Consider the following 20,111-nt stretch of genomic DNA (forward strand, 5'->3'; position numbering starts at 1 on the left):
GAGGATCTGGTTGGGGTCCCATGTTTATGAGCTGCAATGGCGACGCGTTGACAGCTTTTGGTCAGGATGGTCGTATCCCCAGTATCCTGGGGCCTCCTTTCTTCCCCCCCCCCCCTCACATTTTCCACTTTTTCCTTGCTTATTTTTTTAGTGCTTCTGTTTTTTATGTGTGTTGTGTTTTTACGACGAGCAGCCAGTTTATTGCAAGTGTCGGCCTCGTCTGGGGTTATTAAAGTTTCAGTTTCATTCGGTGTGAAGTCGCATTGCTCTGGGATCTAGGTTGTGGAATTGGGATTGGGATTGGGATGTGGGATCTGGATCTGAAGTGGGTATGATCCCAGGGATCCTGGGGACGTTGCACATCCACAATTCCGCCCACTCGTTATTTTATTGCTGAAAAGTGCAATCATAAAACGTTCAAGGCCCCAATGCAATGCAACGATATGAGACAAACAAGGCTAGAAGCCAAGAGGCGTTCTGGGCGCAAGTATCTGCGAAATTGGTCATCACTTAGGTATTTTCTCATAGCTATGTCTTGGCCAAGCCCACAGGACATTGCGCGAAATTGGAGGGTTTGATAGTAAAGAAAAATTGTGTTAAAATACTATTGAAATATATATAAAATATTTTGCAGCTTGAGGGGATTTTTATATACATTTTGAATATTTCAAAAATGACTTAAGCCTCTAGATTCCTCTGAATTTTTAAAATCATTCTAGTCAGTCTTAATTTTGAAAAATTCTAGAACAATCTGTATTCCCTAAACTGTTGAATTGGTGAATTGTTGAACTTTGAATATTAAAAAATGAATAGAATTGTATAAATACTTTATATTTGAAATACATATCTAAAGATAAAGTAATATTTAAAATGTCTTATTGTATGAAATATCACTTGTGATAAAATATCTATCTGTCTAAAAATATAATTTAAATATTTTAAAAATTACCAAAGACTTAAAATAATAATAGAACATATTTATAAACACTATAAATACTTTTTATTTGAATTTCGTTTCCAAAAGAAGTCCAAGAAAAATACTGAATCACGCATTTTGAGGCACTTGATAATCTCTGGTTATTTAGATCACTTTAAGGATATTTTCCCAAGTATTCAGAACTTTTGTCTCTGTGCAGAGAGAAATAGTGAGAATGAGAAAAGCGACAGGAGAAGGACAGGTCTGGGAAATGGGTTTATTTTTCCCCAATGTGTGGGCACATTAAAGTTGCCATTTCTGCAGCCGCAAACGGAGCACAACTCGCTGTCCAACTCTCTGAAATGGCTTTGTGCATTTGAAATGTGAAAAGCGCTTAGAATATTTGCAATCCCACATATACCCCCCACTCTACAGATGGAACTAAAAGCCCATAAAAGCCTATTGACACAAATCAAAAAACAAAAAAACTAAAGCGGGCCAAGGAGAAACAGGAAAACAAGAGATATAGAGTTGAATTTTACACTACCTTATGGCTTTTTGGACCATTTTTAGCCTAGTGAAGCGATTTTCTGGTATGGTATAAAGCCAGCCATCATCTACAGATAGTATCTAAAATATACTTTAAATGGGAAATTAGTCTGCAAAGGGCAGCTCTATCTCTATTCATTCGTAAACACTTGAGTGCTTCATTTGCAGCTCATTACATTCAGCTTTAATTAAGCCATTAATATAATTAATTCAGCTGGAAGAGAAGTATTGGCAAACAGTGGTTATCGGCTATCTGCTATCAGCAATCAGTAATCAGCTATCAAGTATTAAATGACCATCCTGAAAGGAATCGAATCTGAAACAAAAACGAAGAAAAGTTGAAGGCTGATGGACGAGATTTCCACCGCCACTCAAATCGCATTCAAGCCAGATGCAATGATGTTGGATGATGTTGGATGGAAGGGCGCGAAAACGCCTCGAAATTCCTGGAAAATGTCCTTAAGGCCAGTGCCATGCAAATATTTGCTGGGGGAAATAACAGAAAATGTAAATATGAGAAGTGAATCGAGGCGGGACAAAAGGAAGTGACAGTCTGATGTGTTCGGTGGTGTGGGAATCTGGAGAGTGGCAAGTGGAAAGTGGAAAGTGGAAAGTGGATTTCAATCCATTGTTCGGTCCATTGATGCCATGCAGCGAGGACAAGCAAACAAATAAGCCGGAAACGGATCAGGAAAATGTACATACTGTATGGAAAAGTTGGAAAAGCTGTAACGGAAAGCTGGGAAATATCAGAAGCCAAAGCGGCCGAAAGGAAAACGCACAGAGGCAAACGCAATTAGCTGGATGCACACACAATATATAACTTTAACCATACAAAGGGATAACCACTATGTTTGCAACATGTAACATTTTCCATTCAATTGGAGGCCAGCCTAAATAAACACTAGCTAACAAAAAAAAGAAGATTTAATATATAAATTCATAATATGATTTTAAGCTGTAGACCCTCTTTCTCTAGGTTCCTAAGATTTTATAAAATAATTCTAGTCAGTTAACTAAAAATCATGCAAGTGACATATTTCTTGGTTGTAAATTTAGCTTCAATCCCATTTTAGATCACTTATTTTTTTAAATTTTTAATGCTTTGATTTTTGTAACATGCAAACTAGTGTGCTTTATTTTATTAGCCCCTTTTTGGGGGTCAAATTGGAAAGTTTAGTCTGGCACATAATTCGCGCATCTATGCTCGCACAATTATTTGGCAATTAACTCGCAATTTCCGCGGAATTGATCCAATTGAGGTGTGACAAATCACGAAAATTATCATTAGCGACAATGGATAAATCATTTTGCCAACGCAGCCATTATTTGCTTATTGATTCGTTCAGTTGCTCTTCAATCGTGTATCGTGTTTCCGGCAAAATGGGATTTTATAGAAATTTATTGGGCTTTATAACTCTGTTTGGTTTTCTGCAATTGACCAAGCAGGTGGGAGAACATTTAACTAACAATTTGTTTTTAAGTTGCCAGGCAGATATATACGAATTTTTAATTTGAAATATAGTAATTAGATATTTTCTAGTGCTTTAATTCGATGATAATTTAAATAATCTATGTTTTAGCACTGCTACACGATGAAACTGGTGGGCGTTAAATCCTGGGACACGCCCAATTACGGCCTGAAGATCAGCATGTTCGACAAGAACAACTCGATGTCCTCGGTGACCACTGTGCGCCAGGATGTGGCCATTCCACTGTGGCATCTCGTCCTTTTGCAACATCCGCGCAAGCGGAGCTCCGCATCGGCCGCCTCTCGAGCGGAATTGCCGCGAACCCTCTACAATTCGACGACGAAAACCTGTGACTTCTGGCGCTACATTCGCCACGTGTCCGCCTGGAATAATGTGGCCAAGCTGATGCTCTCGACGGGGGCCAGCAACATGAGCCTCGCCTGCCCCCTGAAACAGGGCGTATACGTGATGAACCGCATCCAGGTGCCGCCAGAAACGGCGATCCTAAAGTTCATGTACCACCCGAACACCATGTACACCCTGGAGGGCACTGTCTACGCCCTGAACCCCAAGGACAAGGTCACCAAGAGGGCCCTGTGCTACTACGAGGTCAATGCCACTATCTATAAGTCTTGCTAGGGATCTCTTGAAAAAGATTACTACGATTTTTTTTGTTTTTTTTTTAATTGGTTTTTAATTGGTGGTATATACCATATATAATGACATTCCAGAAAAATCTTATTATATAAAAGCAAAGGCTATAAATAATATCTAGGGTAAGCTCTTAAAAACAAATATTAATCAAATCAAATCTTAAAATATAATACTAAATTCTAATTATTATATTTTATATATGACACTTATTCACCTGCTAATCCCCAATATTTTAGATCTTTAGTTTAGTTAGTAATAAAATTGGTAAAGCAATTGACCTCGTGTGTATGCATTTCCCTATGCAATTGTAATACTGTTTTTTTTCAAGCTCAGCAGAAAGCAAGTTGCAATTGTCAGAGGTTCTGGTCGGGATTGAGGTTGAACTGGGGTTAAGGCGGTTGAAAGCCATGCGTGTCGCACGTCAGCGAGGGATTTTTAATTAAGTGCGAATTAAAAATGGAATGGAAAATTTATACCAGCTACAACGGCGGCACTCACACAAATTTATATGGAAAAGCAACTGGCAGTAACCGCAAATCAGCAGGAAGTGAGATATTCATTGGAGATGCAGGTGAGTTACAGTGGTTTCAAGTTGCACAAAATATATTTTAGTTTGATATGTTTGATTTTTAAAATGCCTGAAGAAGTTACAGCTTGAAATAGAAGTTTAGCTTAAAAAAAATATATATCTTTAGGTATACAAAAAAAGTAAAATATCTTTAAACTATATTTTCTTTTGAGATCGAAAAGAAAATCTCTTAGGCTTACCAAAAAATTATTGGATTAGAGGATGTCGTAACATGATATTTTCCCTTCAAATCGATTTGTTTGCCCTGCCTAACCTCGTTAAAATGTTTCTTTGTAAACTTACTGTGCCCCAAATATTTGACGATCGTGGGAATGGTCGACTGGTCACAAAATTGCGGCAATCATATTTCATATTTGCATTTTGCATGACCGCACGCACTTGCCCTGCTGCAATCGAGAACTCACAAAGTGCCACAATGTTCCATAGTTTGATCCAATTTTCCCGCTGGGGGAATTTTTAATCAATTTCGGTTCAGCTGCTAAGTATTGTGTTCAGGTGCCAAATGGCACTCCAGGAGATATGTACTTCGAAGTCATCTTTGGGGCGGAATAAATTCCACAGTGGGGAAGGCAAATATTCTTTCTATGCTTTCCCCCGTGGCTAAAAACAATTGGGTTAAAAATAAACAGCACAGGACACGAACTCGAAGTGAGCCAACTGAACGAATGACTAACTGACTGAATGACTCCAGGTGGGTTCGACCAGGGGGGGGGCCCCCCCTGTTCACCTGGAATCCCCGATGCCCCCCAACAATTGGCATAAAATATGCGACGCTTGCATGCCAGAGACTTATTATTAAAACATAAAATTTGCATGCAAGCCGCAAAGCCAAAGCGACCTAACCTATATTGTATATATATTTTAAACAACTGCGGTTGGAGTGATAGTAGCTCTGAAAGTGGATTAAAAAGGCAAGGTATTTGGCAACATAAATAAAAGATTTCGCAAGCGTTTCTGACATTAGGCACACAAAGCGGAAATCTTGGGAAACTTAAAATTATTTGAGAACAAATGTTTCCCTATTAAATATTAAATAACACAATTAGGTTTTTAGGGATCCTTTTTTTTTAAAATATGTTGGTTGCCCAATCTTGATATCAAGAACTTATTCTTCTTGAAATGACTTCATTTTCACCCTGCAATTTATCTGGTTATAATAGAACAAGCTCTATATCCTTAAAATTGTTTTTTTTTTTAATAAATTGTTGGTTGCCCATTCTGGATATCAAGAACTTATTCTTCTTGAAATTACTTCATTTTCTCCCTGTGATTTTTCCAGTTATAATAGAACAAGCTATATATCCGTAATATTTGTAATATTTATGTATCATTTTAGGCAACTCCTTTGCAACATTATTTGTGACTCCCTGCATTCATTACTATAATTCTGACTACAATTGTCTGCATAAAGCCCACAGAATAAGAAAGAGGGGCACGCCCTTTTGGGGCCATGGAGACGGAGATGGCAAGATATATAAATACGTGCCTGTTTGTACATTTATGTGGCGTTTGGCAATTTGAACTCGTGAATTATGCACAGAACAGTACAGAACAGAACAGAACAGAGCAGAGCAGCCAGCAAAGACAAAGGCCCCGAAAAGGGGAGTTCCCCGGGGCTTGAGAAATGGGAGTTGGGAGCTCGCATTAGACAAATTTGGCCAGTTTATTTACTGGCAACAGTTCGGAGCCAGTCACAGATGCTAACACTCAGTAGATTGCTCGTGATTCGTGGGCGGAGCTGTCTCCGAGCGGTGATTTGTTGCGTACCACTAAATGGGGCTCCAGTGTTGGTAAGTGCCAGTTGGAGTCGTTTGCGAAATCGAAAGTCAGGCGATGTAAACGTAGGTGGAATATTAATAAAATTTACAATTGGCCAAGTCATCGGTAATGTCGATTTAAAAATCATCTCCTCAGTAGGTACTTATAATTCCCAATTAGTTCTAGCTTTAATTCATGACTTAGGTGCTCTGGTATTCGTTAAATCAGTTGAACGGGAGTTTTCACAGATGAAAATCCGAAATATATTTATATATAAAATATATTATAAAATACCAGTTGATGTTCATAATGTTCCAAATTAAATTCTTTTAAATACCCCTGTAAAATCTAACCTTTAGTTCCCAAAATTAGCTAATTAACGTGGCATGCCAGCCTACGCTTCCCAATTAACCAATTCGCCTGGCTCAACATTTCCATGGACTGATGACATTTGGCGATGCGTTCGGTTTATCGAAAAATCCCCACTTCCGTTGCACAGGCAACTTAATTATGGGTCGGGTTGCAGATGCACCTGGTCGTTTTGATGGGATGCCATGACAACCGGGGCCGAAATGGCATAGGGATTCGAGAAGTAACGGCTATTTAAAGGCTCAAAGGAGATCCTTAACAAAAGACTGGCGTTGGTGAAAGGTCAAAGGGGACTGCAGGAGGCCGAAAAGTCGGGTTTTGGTATTTCCAGGACTGCCTGCTGATAAACTTTTCAAAGAGTTTCTGCATCTGAAGCTTCCAGCTGGCACTAATGGAATATAATTGGCGCGAATCGCAGCAGTAATCAGCATATTAAACGGACAACTGCAGTCACGGCACAGATTACTTGGGAACAAAAGTTAAATGACAAACTTATGCGACAAATGCAGCAGCAGCAGCAGTGGGAAAATGGGCTTAAGAAATCGCAATTGACTGGGCTAGAGGATAAAATAATGGTAATGAATGCAAAACTAACTTCCGCTATTAAAACTTGAACTCAATAATTTCGCTAGAGTTGTAAACTACTTACGGGCGTAACTTCTGTGTACCTACCACAAAAGTTAGTCAATTAAGTTGCTTAATAACACTAAGAAGTGCCAAATAATCTAAAGATCTGTTTTAAATTCGCAGCTAAACTCAGCCTGAAAACTGTGGATGAATCAGTTCATTTCCTTTGAGCCTTCAAAACAATTCACATGCAGTTTTGTCGGAACCCCAGGCGAAGGAGGTAAGTTATAGTCAAGTTATAGGTACTAACTGGAAACCACAGGTTGAGTGCATTTAAATGGAAACTGCCGCTCCCACGCAGTTGTCACATCAATAACTTGCCGCTGAGTTAACATTTAGTGTGTTCACTTTACGGCTGTCAGCGGTGCACTGAGCGAAATGCGTGCGAGTTTGCACTTAGAGATGAAACTTACAAATTGCAAACTTGGAAATAAGATTATAACAATAATAACCAACGAAAAGAAAAAGGTATTAAATTAACTTTAATTTATTAAGATTTAAGATTTAAATGTATCATAATATATCTCTCTATATATTTTCTTATATATCTTATAGGATTCTTCTCTCAATGTGCATTTTCATCGGACTGAGCGTCACTTTGCGTAATCGCAATCGAAACGACTTCAACGTTTATTTAGCCCACGCCGCAGTGCTAATTCCACCAGCCACATTTCACCGCCCCCATTTCACCGCCCCCATTTCACCGCCCCCATTTCACCGCCCCCATTTCGCCGCCCCCACATTTCACCGCCCACATGAGAGGCAGTGGCAGCTGCAGCAGTACCGCTCCATGATGATATTAACCGGAAGTGACGACAGCGCCGGACAACGCCTAAAAGCACACTGCAGAATTTATTTCTTTATTTCTCACGCTTGCCTGATTTCATTTTTAATTATCCGGTGCAGGCGGTGGAAATTAATTCCGTGGATGGCGAACAAATATGAAAAACTATAAAGAAAATGCGCATATTAAAAGTCAGTCAAAGCGTATGGAGAACGGTTCGGTAAAAGTGGTTGGCAAAAAATAAATATCATATTTAAATATAGCCAATATGAACGCAAAAACTGATTGGAAAAAAAACATTGACATATTGCGTATTGCGATTTTAGTGTTGATTTATAGACCAACAATAATTGTTGGCTTTTCAGATACAATTTGGAACCATCATGTGAAAAATGAATCTCATTTTTTCGATTAACAACGATGCTGACAATGAAGAACAATTTTTCACCCATTTAGGACCCTTTAATGACATTGGGGAGCTAAAGTCGTTAGCTTTAATCTGTCATTTGGGAAAGTCAACGACTCAGGGATTGGGTAGCCTCCTTAACCCTTTGCCGGTCATTAGGCATCTGGCGGACCCGGCGCCAATTAATTGCGCATTCAGCAGTCACCATCGGCAGACAATGAGCAACAAGGGCCCCAGTGGCACACATATATCTTCCGATTGACCTATGCCGAGTGGTATCGTCTAGAGGCAGATGGGCGATTATAATGCCAGTACGCCGGAACCACCGGTGATAATTGACCATCCATCTGCCGCCCACCTGTCCAGTGGCCATTGCATAATCACATCCCGTTAGTGATGAGAAGATCTAGATAGCAAGGCCTTTAAAGGGATGCTTATAAGGATTCTTAAGAGCCTTTTTGTTTTAATTATTTTCGGATAGTCAATCTAGAACAATTGATAAATGCATAATTTACCATTTTGTATAATTTATGCCATTGGACTATGATATCTTGTTAAAGATGATAAGATCTAGATAGTACAGCCTTTTAGGGGATTATTTATAAGGATTTTAAAGAACTTTCTTTTAATATTTGCTTTAAATAAAGAAGTATAGATATGAGTTGTGGGATAGTCCCTGTGAAATGCATTTACCATTTTGTGGTAACTTAATCTTCTTGCTTCACGACAAACCTAACTGACTTTACCAGGTACCAAACCCAATTTCGGACCGCTTTTCATCACTGACGACTGGGTGTGTGCGCCATTCTATTCATCAAATCCGGGGAAATGGAGTCGGTACTCCGGACTCCGGACTGCGGGTTTTCTAGTCTGACATTCGTCAGGAATTCTCTTCTCCAACGTGGCCTGCGGCTGTATATTGTGGATTCAGTTCGCTCGAAAAGTGAAAAGCATAAACGAACCCACACTCGTCGTGCTTTTCCTCTTTTGTTTTTTTTTTTTTGTTTTTTGGCAGTTTCCTTTCTGGGCTTTTCTGGTAATTAGAGTTTCATGTTTCGCAGCAAAAACAGCCAGCGGAAGTTGCTAGCCAACCGGGTAGGTAGAAAATGAGAACGTGTTGCTTAATTACACGCATTACCAAATATCACACATACGCCATACGAACAAATAGAAATAAAATATTTTCATTGGCCGTGTTTTAGCCAAAGGCGAGTGCTAAATGCCCTTTAAGATTTGGATAGTTATTTTTTTATAGGGTAGTTAATTTATAAAATGGCTTTAAATTGGTTATAGTAAACGGAATTGATGAAAAAAATATAAACATTTTGTTTAGGGAACTAACAACATATCCATAAGCTTAAGAATTACTTATAGGGGAGGGGAAGCTCCCCTGAAAACCTTTTAATAAATCATCAAAGTAAAGCTTAGCTCGATTCTACGCCAATAAATAATTCCCGGGGGCTTGCTGGCTTTCAGCTAGAGTTCCAGAGGGTGAGGCCCCGAAGTCGATAACCCTAAATGGCCAAAAGCAAATGCAATTTGGCTGAAGTAAAAGGAAGTGAAAGGAGCTCGCTGACTTGGTACTTAGTGGTGCAGGCGAGTCACGGCAATATTCAGATTACACGATACCAACCGATGCCACGCCCACCTGGGAGTATTCCCTTGGGGGGCGGTGGGCGGTTATCCCTCAGCACGTCTCACATTAATGGCTCAGCAAAAAAAAAAAAACACAGAACAGAACAGAGCAGAGCAGAGAAAAAGCCGGCACAAAATAATTGTTTTCCGTTGAGCAATAATTTTCTATACCTTGGGTTCCCCACGGCATTTGCCCCCAATAAAGCTTGTCAGTGGGCGTGGCCGTGCAGTGTACTTTATTTGGCCCAGCAAATTGAGTTAAGTGTAAAGAAAAAAAAAAATGAGGAAAATACAAAAATGCAAAGAGCGTTGGCCAAGCCCAGCGAAAACTGGGTGAAAATGTCTGAGAAGCGGAAGTGGAACACTTGCCTGCTTGTCCACCTTTTAAGCCAAGGATGGGTTAATTAACCCATAGTCCAGCGGCCAACTAATCTAAATGATTTGTGGGGCGAGCCAAAGTGGAAGGGCGTAATTTAAAATTTAAGTTAAAGGGGTGAAGGATTTGAAAGTGGTACCGAAATTACATTCTTAGTAAAAATGTTTCCTTGAATTCAAAGGGAAATGTTACAAAAATTACCTACTAAATATAGTATCCCCTTTGAAAAATAAATACCATCTTCATAAAATAAAACCTCTCCTTTAAGTCAAAAATGAAACCACTTTAATTGCTCCATTAATCTGGAAATGCGCAAAAGCTGGGACCGTAATCTTTCTATTAATGTCTTTATGACAGGATTACATATATCATGATGTAATTTGAATGCCCCAACCAGGCGAGATCTTAACGGTCATTATTTGTTAACTTGCCCGCCACCACCACTTATTTTCTTGGCCCACACACACACACACACACATTAATGAGACCACAAAATGAGCTCCTAAATGACCAACAAGAGGAGGAAAACCCAGTGAAATGGCTGGCAAAAAAAAAAAAAAATGAAGAGGAAAAACACGGACAACGAAAATGTGGAAAATGCGGGGAAAAACGAAAAACATTGTTGCCTGAATTGTCTTGTCCTGTGAGTAGATTTTCCTGTTATTGTTTGGCCTTTACTTTACTTCACTTACATTCATTACACACACACAGAGGGTGGTGGTGGGAAAATGGTAGGGAAAATGGGGAAAGCAGAATGTAAGGCAGACATTGTTGCATCCAAGGAGCTCGCCTCATTCAGCGTTAATTTTATGGATCCTGTTGAACTAAAGCAGCACATGAATCTCGTCCCAACCCATCGTTGTGGTCCTTCATCATGCCCACTAATGGCTGAAGGTCTCGGAAAACTCCGCTTTTCTGCTTTTCCCGCTTTTCCCGGCTTTCCCCACCCTTGCCTACCACAATGCAAAATAAAAACAACATCTTAAAGCGCAGCGGCCATGCCAAACTCCTTTTAAGCACAAGAATTATTATGCCAGTGGCCTTGCGGACTGTGCTCCCACGTTTTCCACGGAGTTTTCCACACTGCGCCGCCTTTTCCGATCCCATTTCGCAGCCATTATAACGTGGAAGAGAAGAGAAGACAGCGAAGCAGCTGGTGAAAATCCATTGCAAGTGTAAACTTTTCCCCATCACACAGAGAAGAAGGGAAAATGTTGCAATGGAAAAGCGGAAAACTTCCAAGGGACCCATTTAGTCGGTGGTCAAGGGATTTGCAGACCAAAGGTTTGACTTTGATTCTGGTTTGATTTTCTAAGCGGTTTTATGCTCGAAAAAGTCATATGTGAGTATGGACTTAAAGAGGGATTTAGGGATTAAAATTTCAACTGCTTTAATCAAAATAAAGAAAGGCCAACACGGTTGGCCAAACAATTTAATAATTCTATTATATTATTTTATTTTATTTCACCTAGCATACTTTGTCATTCTGTTATGTTTGAAAAGGCCATTTACTAATTAAAACTAGAAAATGTAAGCTGGTTAAAAAGGGAAAACCAACAAAAGGAATTTAATAAATATTATAGCCAAGGAAAATATTTATTAATGGAAAAGGCGGAAGCCAAGTGGAAAATAATTTGCCGACTACCTAAGCATATTTCAGGGTGAAAAAGGGACAAAAAGCCACATTTGCCAAACAAAAGTTGTAAAAGTATGGAATTTGTTTCATTCTTAGGTTTTGTAAGAATTACAAATATATTTTCAGGTTCCTTTTTACCCTAAAATGTTAACCGCCAACATACCAAAGCTATTTTTCCATTTTAATAATTCATTTGTAATAACATTAAGGACATAAAATCATTTTGATGCTTGCTTTGTGGGTAGTAAATATTTATTTTTAATCTGACTTGTTTTGATTTCAACTATGTTTTCGTTGACAGCAGTCATTTAGTTGAGTTGAAAACCGAAAACCTTCAAAAAGTGGTTTCATTTTGATGCAATCAATTTGTAAGCTTATCCTAGTTCAACTTTTAGCTGCTTTTTTTTAGTTTTACCCTGTTTTTCTAAGCCTTTTTTTGTAGTTCGTTTGGCAGCTGTCTTTTTTTTTTGTCGTATCTATAAATTAACGAAGGATTCACAACAGTTAAAATAATCCTGTTACTTTTTTTAAAACAGAACACAACCCCCAAACATTTCAACATGCGTATAATGTTCAATGAATTTATATTTTGTTTAAATATTAAAAATAATATTAATATTAAAATAATTTAAGACAATGGATTGTAATTAACATTAAGAACTCAACTATGTATGACATTCCTCAATCTGTTATATATAAAATTGATAAATCGCTAATTTACTTTAATAAATTAAAAGGATTCGTAACATTTTTTCATTCGAAATGCTGGATTTATTTCTCTCAGACACCAGGCAAACCGAAAACGTAGCAAGTGACAGCTGGTACTTTTAGCACTCCCTATTTACTCCCTATTTTTGCCCAAAAAAGATCAGTTTTTTCGTCGACAAATTGCGAAATGGAGCCAGAATAAGGAATGCCATACCTTGTTGAACTCGTAATTAAATTCCCAATCGATTGGCATTTAAATCTAAAAACTTTATTTTTTGGCCACATTTCGCAAAAATAGACGATGTTACCCCTTATGAAAAATGTGAAATTTAGTCAAAAAATAAATTTCACGGAATGTGATGGGGATCGGAAGCCTAGGTTGTTTGCTGCTCAAAACAGTCGGTCTTTCAGCTGTGCGCCTTGTTTTGACCAAGTTAGGACTGAAAAACTGCAAAAAATAATGGTATTTTGATCTGAAATCCTACTACTTATTTTTCGACCTCAAGAAATTAGGTATTTTGGCAATCATTTTGCGAATTAAGGTCGGAATTGGGAATGCCATACCTCGTTGATCTCGTAAATAAATTCCCAATCGATTGGCATTCAAACCAGGAAACTTTAATTTTTGACCGATTTTCGCAAAAATAGACGATGTTACCCCTTAAAAAAAAATTCGAAAATTGGTCCAAAAATAAATTTCCCGAAAAGTGATGGGGATCATTAGCCTAAATTGTTAGCTGCTCAAAACAGTCGGATTGACTAAATTAGGACTGAAAAACAGCTTAAAATAAACTTTTTTTTCGTAAAAAAAAAATGAAATGCTTCGTAACATTTTTTCAGTCAGACACCAGGGAAACAGAAATCATAGCAAGTGACAGCTGGTAGCTAAAGGTAAACTTAAATAACTGTTAATTTTCAAGATGGCCTCCTTTTCCAAATTTCCCCTCCCCTTACTGACCAATAGGAATTGATCACCATGGGAAAGAACCGTTAGTTGTGTGCCAAACGCAGACTAGAGATGAGCAAACATGGCCGTTTCACGCGTTTATCACGAGTTTGTCACGAGCTTGTCACATTATGCACGAAATAACAGTTAAATCTCATGTATTTGCTTAGGTCGTGCCAAAGGGGAGAAATCACGAAGTCATCTCTAAGTAAGCTTGGAAAAAGCTAAACAGCTGATCGTTTTCCACCTACTAAACGTTTATGTTCGCCTGGTGTCTGAAATTTAGAAAACAAGCAATTTGACCATTTTCTTGACGAGCAAATAAGGTATTTTGGTATTTTTATGAGGTCTGAAATTTAATTTCTTGATCTTTGACACCAGGCCAACATAACCCATAGCAGGTGGCTGCTGGGCGTTAAGATTTTTTTAATGGAAGGACACCGTTAGTTTAGTATAAGCAGACTAGAGATGGGCAATCGCTTGATCGGTAACAAATGCCGTACATATTTTGAGGCTGCACACCTCTAGTTAGGCCTTAAAAACTAATCGTTGGCCACCTACGAATTTTCCTGTTCACCTGGTGTTTGAAATTGAAAAATCTCTAATTTACTTTAACATATTGAAGGGCTTCGTAACATTTTTTCAGTCAAAATGCTGGATTTATGGTTCTCAGGCACCAGGCAAACAGAAAACTTAGCAAGTGACAGCTGGTAGCTAAAAGTTAACTTAATTTTCAAGATGGCGGCCCTTTACATATTTCCCCTCCCCCCACTGACCAATAGGAATTGATCACCATTGGAAAGAACAGTTAGTTGCGAGCCAAACGCAGACCAGAGATGAGCAACCATGGCAGTGTCACCAGCTTGTCACGAGCTTGTCACGCTATGCACGAAGTAACAGTTAAGTCCTATGTGTTTGCTCAGGCAGTGCCAAAAGGAAGAAATCACGGGAGCATCTCTAAGTAAGCTTGAATTAAGCTAATCAGCTGATCGTTTTACACCTGCTAAGCGTTTATGTTCGCCTGGCGTCTGAAATAAAGAAATCTTCCTATTTGAAATTTTTTTTTTGGGATTCCGATTTTAGTCAAAAATACTATTTTTCTTTCCAGTTTTTCAATCGTAGTTTGGTCAAATCAAGGCGTACAGCTAAAAGACCGACTGTTTTGAGCAGCTGACAACCTATGCTAACAATCCCCATCACTTTCCGGGAAATTTTTTTTTTGGCCAATTTTCTCATTTTTTGTAAGGGGTTACATCATCTATTTTTGCGAAAAATGGCAAAAATAAAAAAATTTAGGTTTAAATGCCAGTGGATTGGAATTCAAATTACGAGCTCAACGAGGTATGACATTCCTCGATCTGACGTTTACTTTCTTTGTAGCAGTCAAAAAACTGAACTTTTAGGGCTAAGAATGGGATTCCGATTTTAGTCAAAAATACTATTTTTCTTTCTAGTTTTTCAATCGTAGTTTGGTCAAATCAAGGCGTACAGCTAAAAGACCGACTGTTTTGAGCAGCTGACAACCCATGCTAACTATCCCCATCACTTTCCGGGAAATTTATTTTTTGACCGATTTTTTCATTTTTTGTAAGGGGTTACATCATCTATTTTTGCGAAAAATGGCAAAAATAAAGAATTTCCAGGTTTGAATGCCGATGGATTGCAATTTAATTTACGAGCTCAACGAGGTATGACATTCCTCGATCTGACGTTTATTTTCTTTGTAGCAGCCAAAAAACTGTATTTTTAGGGCGAAAAAATGGGATTCAGATTTTAGTCAAAAATACCGGATTTAGATTTTAGTCAAAAATACTATTTTTCTTTCCAGATTTTCCATCGTATTTTGGCCAAATCAAGGCGTACAGTTAAAAAACCGACTGTTTTGGGCAGCTGACAACCGATGCTAGCCAACCCCAACACTTTCCGAGAAATTAATTTTATGACAAGTATTCACGTTTTTCATGTTATACTTCTCGCCGAGTATAGTATACCCTTTAAATCTACGAAAAACCAGTAAAAAATAAACTCCTCAAGAGGAAGGTTGAGAGATTCAACTAACGATTGACACGTTTCGGTTTAAATTGAGCGAGTGGCAAAAGAATGGGAAATTGTTAGAAATCAGATAGGTCTGGGTTGGGAAAATTCAAACAAATTGCCTGGCATTTATTTAATGGTGCATGCGACATTGATGAGCTCCTCCGATGGACGGTTAATAAGAATTGCTTGCAGAAAGGACAATTTGTATGTCCTTAGCGTCTGTTTATTGCATAGTTTGTTTTGCCAAAGCTAAAGCCAAAGCCAAGGCTCTCTGTCATCATTTGCGTGAGTAATTGCATGATAAAGTGCTGGCAAAATGGCCCCAGTTGTGATTTGATGGGCATTGGCACTTGCAACATGTTGCAACTGGAGGCAGGGACCCGTGGCACCACGGCTGCACCACTTTCTCGAGGGAAGGGGCTTACCCATTGTTGCCTTATTGTTGCCATTTAAGCATCTCTTGAATGTTACGAGCGGAAATAAAAAAGAACGCCGCTGCACAAAATATGTCAAGCGTGTGCAGGGCGATAAACCAGAAACACCCGAGTATATGGTGCACGGATACCCTGCTCACCCACACACGTGCGGCTGCGTTGGTGCATGTGTGTGCGAGTGTGTGTCTGTGTGGGCCATAACTTGAGGCGCCATTTAACTGCATTGCGTGTTGGCCTTTTTAATGGCCCGCCTTAAATGCATGGGGCAAACGATTCAAGGAGGCTGACTGAAAAGTGCGAGTATCGCGGAAGATTTCATGTCTTAGAAAAACAAGAAATCAAAAGATATGGCTAACAAATCAATATATGTATCATTTATGCCAGATAAAATTAACCAGGCTTTTGTATTGCTTATGATATTATCAAATTTGTAGATTTTAAGCATTATTATATTAAATATCTCCTGTTATTAACTTAAGTTTTAACACCTGTAATGCATTCCTTGAGAACCAACACTTCTTTAGGCCTTGAATCAGTGGTTATCATATTGAATTCAGTGGGCTTGATAAGGCAAAACAACATCTGTTGTGGGGGGCCTTTCGGATCGGATGGTCTGTTCAAGGGAACGAAAGACACGTCAGGCACACAATCTTTACACACTCTTTGAAGTACACCCAAGGAAATTATTTCAGATTACTAAAAATAATAAATGCATTTCCTGATGTTGTAATAATTAACTATATAATACTAAATATAATAATCTATTAGTGATATATATATAGCTTATATCACAGTGAATATTAATATTTGTATTATTATATTATTGTTTTAATATTAATAGTAAAATATCAAGATATATATTATTATTCATAGATTATATATAATACGAGTATATTTATAATCCTTATAAAGCTATATATTATTCATTGACTATATATAATATATTTATAATCCTTATAAAGCTATATATTATTCATAGATTATATATAAATATTTCTAACCCTTATAAAAGATTTCATTTCAGATTTAGCTATGAATTTCTCCCAGTGCCCCAAGAGAGAGCTACCAAAAGAGAACCCAACCGCGATAAGCGTACAACCCGATCATCGGTTGTATTCCGGAATCAGTTGATCGCCGGAATTCGAGAGCGATGGATCGTTGGCAGAATCGCGTGGCCGTTATAAGTGGGGCCAGTTCTGGGATCGGAGCCGCCTGTGCCCGGCTCCTGGTGGCCGCGGGTCTGCAGGTCGTCGGCCTGGCCCGTCGCACCGACCGCCTGGAGCAACTGCAGCAATCCCTGCCGGAGGATCAGCGGCGGCGGTTCCATCAGCACAGCTGCGATGTGTCACAGGAATCGCAGGTGGACAGTGCCTTCGAGTGGATCGAAAGGGAGCTGGGCGGCGTCGATGTGCTGATCAACAATGCCGGCATCGTGCTGGGTGGCCAACTGATCGACATGCCCAACCAGGACATCGGCAGGATCCTGCAGACGAATCTCATGGGCAGCATTTACTGCACCAAGCTGGCCGCCGGCAGCATGAGGCGTCGCCAGGTGGCCGGGCACCTCTTCTTCGTGAACAGCACGGCCGGAGTGGCCGGCTATAAGCCGGATCCGGCGGAGGAGAGCCTCAACGCCTACACGCCCAGCAAATTCGCACTGACCGCCGTCCACGAGATCTGCCGGCAGGAGCTGATCCAAAAAGGATCCAAGATCAAGACCACGGTGAGCGTAGTCCTTTGGCCTTTAAATACCAATTTTTACAAATATATGAGCACATCACTCTTTAATTGATTTTCTGGACTCAAGCATCTAGTTTTTACAAATTAGTTCTGAAATAGCAAACGTTTTGATTTTAATTCTCCAATCATTTTACGATTTGTTCGATAAAAAATAATACTTAAACTCTTCGAAAATGTTTTTACTAAAACGCAAATGTTTTTATTACAATACAAGTTCTTGTAAAACTTTAAAAAATATTAGCTATATGACTTGTTAAGATCCATTAATAACAAAAACCTGCAAAGGCATAGACTGCTATTTTGATAAGAACAGCTGCTTCTAAACAGTGTTACTTCGCTAAAGCTTTTTAGCAGTGATTTTTTAATCTCTACTGACTGTGTGCAGTTATTAAAATAACTTGAAAGTTTGAAAAGATCAACAGAATTTAAAAAAGCTATGCAATGTTGTTTATAATTTGTTAAAAAATTAGGAACTATTTTAAATGCTTAATGTTTCAAAAAACGTAAGGGTTGGTAATTATAGAAAATATCGATAATTTTAAAATTAAGAAAACATCGATGATTTGCAACCAATATCGATAGAATCGATAATCAAAATATGTGATGTGATTTTGGCTATTTTGTGGACCAAAATAGGATTTCATAAAACACGGCGGTGTTTTAAACTTAAATGTTTAATATTAAACTATCTTTTATTTTAATTGCGTTTTAACTTAGATCAATTTTTTTTCTATAAGCATCAATTATGGTGTTATATCAAAATATTTAAATCTTGAAATTCCCCTCCCTTCCCGCAGAGCATCCAGCCCGGCTGGGTGGCCACCGAGATCGTGCCCGAGGAGACGAAGGTCAAGCTGGGCGAGGTCATCCTGCAGGCGGAGGACGTGGCCCAGGCGGTACTGTACGCCCTGTCGACGCCGCCGCACACCCAGGTGGAGCAGATAACGCTGCGGGCAGTGGGCGAGTACTTCTGATACTCCTGATACCTCCGATGGCCCGATAACGCGGCCCCCGAGATTAGACAATCGACTTCAACAATCATCAACAATCCAATGAAGGCGAACGACCTGCTAAATCGATGCTCACACACACTCCCCATTTGAGTGACCACAAATGGTTTACCCTCGCCTCGTTTCGATTTACCTTTATGGCAATTGTTACGATTATTTGTTCAGCACTTTTCCACAAGCCAAATAAATAATTCAGTTTTGTAAATTAACCGCCCCACTCCGTATCGATAATGTGGGCGCACATATTTTCCTAGGCCTGGTTAAAAATTCATCGGCATCGGTAACGAGTTTACAAAGTCGATAATGTCATCAAATGGCAGCGGGGACACTTCATAAATAAATGGTATTCCCAATGGGCGGCACTGCGAACTTTCGATGTTTAATAATGCAGCCTGTAATTTTCCACTAACTTTCTTGGTAATGCATTATCCCCACGAAACCCTTAAAATAATTATTGAAATTGTTCAGCACGTAAACAGGGATAATATAAATGCATTGTTTTACTATTATAAATTATTTAGTCATGGTTTAAATTTAAGTTATTTTGTCTTGTTTAATTATGTTACCGGGACAAAGAGCAGTATTAAGTGCCTTGAACTTTCGTAGTAAAACAAATTTGAAGTCAATGATTAGTTTAGCTATACCCTTGCCTATCCATCGGAACCACTTTGAAGCCAACTTTATTAAATCCAATTTTGACATTGACTTAAATTTGGTTTCGTGTGATTAAATTAAGTCGTGTGTCCACCGAGCGATCACAAAAACAAAAAAGTTTCCCATATGCTTTTAGTTGTGGCCAAAATAGTTTGGCCAAACAAACTTTTGCGGGTGTGTGTGTTTGCCCGAAAGTTGTTTGCCGCCGCCACCACATAATCAAGGAATTAATTTTAAAATATATTTCCTTTTCGGCAAAGTCTCTAGAAACAGGGCCAGCCAACCGGGCGAATGAATGCCCACTTGGGCTTAGCGGAGTTGAATATTACGTATACGCGCATTACGCATACGCCCTGTTTGGCGACACGATTCGGTACTTAGGACCACAGCCTCAGTGGGCCATGTAATTGCGCTCGCTTCGAGGTCCACGAAAAATTAACAAATTTCCAACATTAGCGCCGCAAACTTTCCACGAACGTGGGGCTTAAGTCAAAAATTCGGTGCCTCATGTTCGGGGCCCCATATTATCTCAACGTAATTATTTTTATTTCATTTTTGGGCGCTGCGAACAGGAAAAGTTTCTGCTGGGATACCCTTTATTTTATTTTGTTGACGGCGTAGAAGTGAAAACTTTTTCGAACCTTTTTTATGACCGAATAACATTGCATGTGTGACATTTCCCTCGAATTCCCGACAAAGGAAAATATTTCTAGTGAAACACATTACGTATTGTTTCGTGTTTAAATAGAATTTTTTTTGGCTCTACTTTTAATTAGTCAACTCATTTTCCTTTTTTACAAATTTAAGAACG

At 38.9% G+C, this 20,111-nt stretch overlaps 3 protein-coding genes across 28 annotated transcripts in view; 2 read left to right on the forward strand and 1 right to left on the reverse strand.

Annotated features, from left to right (window-relative positions):
* LOC119557808 overlaps nucleotides 1-3,696 on the forward strand; it is a 75,065-nt gene extending 71,369 nt beyond the window's left edge. For 4 of the 5 annotated variants that reach the window (XM_037870738.1, XM_037870740.1, XM_037870741.1 and 1 more), the window contains one exon: nucleotides 3,049-3,696. In XM_037870738.1, coding sequence (XP_037726666.1) covers nucleotides 3,049-3,576 — 528 coding nt within the window. In that variant the 3' untranslated portion in view covers nucleotides 3,577-3,696. Of the gene's footprint in view, nucleotides 1-2,848; nucleotides 2,915-3,048 lie in introns of those variants that run through there. The other variant, XM_037870743.1, reaches the window with a different exon arrangement.
* Nucleotides 1-20,111, reverse strand: part of LOC119557804 (eye-specific diacylglycerol kinase) — a 135,883-nt gene that overhangs the window by 47,888 nt on the left and 67,884 nt on the right. The gene's annotated exons all lie outside the window — the stretch shown is intronic.
* On the forward strand, nucleotides 17,035-18,855 carry LOC119557807 (farnesol dehydrogenase). Its single transcript, XM_037870737.1, has 2 exons — nucleotides 17,035-17,619; nucleotides 18,434-18,855. The coding sequence occupies exons 1-2, from the start codon at nucleotides 17,047-17,049 to the stop codon at nucleotides 18,608-18,610; spliced, it is 750 nt and encodes a 249-aa protein (XP_037726665.1). The 5' UTR covers nucleotides 17,035-17,046; the 3' UTR covers nucleotides 18,611-18,855.

The sequence above is a fragment of the Drosophila subpulchrella genome, chromosome X (genome assembly GCF_014743375.2).
Source record: "Drosophila subpulchrella strain 33 F10 #4 breed RU33 chromosome X, RU_Dsub_v1.1 Primary Assembly, whole genome shotgun sequence".
NCBI lineage: Eukaryota > Metazoa > Arthropoda > Insecta > Diptera > Drosophilidae > Drosophila > Drosophila subpulchrella.

What these genes read in the sequence shown, in the direction of transcription:
- LOC119557807 (XM_037870737.1), top strand. Translation starts at nt 17,047, where the DNA reads ATGGATCGTTGGCAGAATCGCGTGGCCGTTATAAGTGGGGCCAGTTCT. An exon ending in GATCCAAGATCAAGACCACG is followed by an intron (nt 17,620 to 18,433) that starts GTGAGCGTAGTC and finishes CCCTTCCCGCAG; the next exon opens with AGCATCCAGCCCGGCTGGGT.